Below are 1,345 nucleotides of genomic sequence, written 5' to 3'. Positions count from 1 at the left end.
TCCCCCTGTCTCAGTCCCCTTTTGCCTTTGAAATATCCATGGAGTGATCCATTTAAAGAAATGGAGTAAGAAGGGGTAGATATACATGTCATAATCCAGTCTACCATCTTATTAGGGAAGCCCAATCCAATCAGCAAATCTCTCAAAAAATTCCAGTTGATGGTGTCGAAAGCTTTTTTGATATCAATACTAAGCATAACTCTAGGGGAGATACATTTCCTGTTGTAGTTCTTGATCAATTCATGTGCAAGCAGTATATTATTAGTGATTTGCCTTCCTTCCACAAATGCACTTTGAGCTCCATTGACTAGAACCCCCATAACTGGTTTTATTCTATTCACCAATATTTTTGAAATGATTTTATAGAGGACATTGCAGCAAGATATAGGCCTAAATTCAGATGGGGAAGTAGGACATTTAACTTTAGGGATGAGAGAAATGGCAGTAGAGTTAACCATACCTAACAGTTTCCCATTTTTGAAGAAATCCCCTATGGCTTGAGTAATTTCATCCCCAATAATGCTCCAGGCAGACTTGTAAAACTCAATATTGTAGCCATCTGGCCCAGGGGCCTTGTTGTCTGACATGGTGAAAATGACATCCTTTATTTCTTCCTTGGTAACAGGGGCAATTAAATCCATAGCCTGAGAAGCATTTAAACATGGACCTGAATGAATAATGTCAATATTTGGAGCCCACATGATAGGTTGATAATTCAACATGGCCCAACAACCACATTGTTCAATTCAGAAAACGATTCGCAAAATCAGGCCAGCACCCATTTTCTCAAGAACCAACCAATAGAAATAAAATTATGAAAATTAAATTATTTATTATTATGGCGCCGCATGCCTCCACTCCTCATTCCTCCCCCTCTATAACATGGCCCAACAACCACATTGTTCAATTCAGAAAACGATTCGCAAAATCAGGCCAGCACCCATTTTCTCAAGAACCAACCAATAGAAATAAAATTATGAAAATTAAATTATTTATTATTATGGCGCCGCATGCCTCCACTCCTCATTCCTCCCCCTCTATAAAAAGCCTGCGCACTCCCCCTCCTCAAAAACATCACTCACTGGAGCAATAATGGCCTCATCCTCCCTTGCCCTCTTCCTCACCCTCAGCCTCCTCCTCCTCCTCCTCGACATCGCCGCCAGCTCCTCATGCGGTGGCTATTGCCGGGGGCGCCCGAACTCCCCCTCCTCAAAAACATCACTCACTGGAGCAATAATGGCCTCATCCTCCCTTGCCCTCTTCCTCACCCTCAGCCTCCTCCTCCTCCTCCTCGACATCGCCGCCAGCTCCTCATGCGGTGGCTATTGCCGGGGGCGCCCGAGCA

At 43.8% G+C, this 1,345-nt stretch overlaps 1 protein-coding gene across 1 annotated transcript in view; it reads left to right on the top strand.

Moving 5' to 3' along the window:
* The window catches only part of LOC109826170 (14 kDa proline-rich protein DC2.15-like), an 810-nt gene continuing 669 nt past the window's right edge, over positions 1,205-1,345 (top strand). Inside the window, exon 1 of the mRNA XM_020393162.1 lies at positions 1,205-1,345. This exon is cut by the window's right edge and continues 669 nt beyond it. Coding sequence (XP_020248751.1) covers positions 1,237-1,345 — 109 coding nt within the window. The 5' untranslated portion in view covers positions 1,205-1,236.

This window comes from Asparagus officinalis, chromosome 10, assembly GCF_001876935.1.
Source record: "Asparagus officinalis chromosome 10, Aspof.V1, whole genome shotgun sequence".
Taxonomy (NCBI): Eukaryota; Viridiplantae; Streptophyta; class Magnoliopsida; order Asparagales; family Asparagaceae; genus Asparagus; species Asparagus officinalis.
This window is presented reverse-complemented; position numbering and strand designations above follow the sequence as displayed.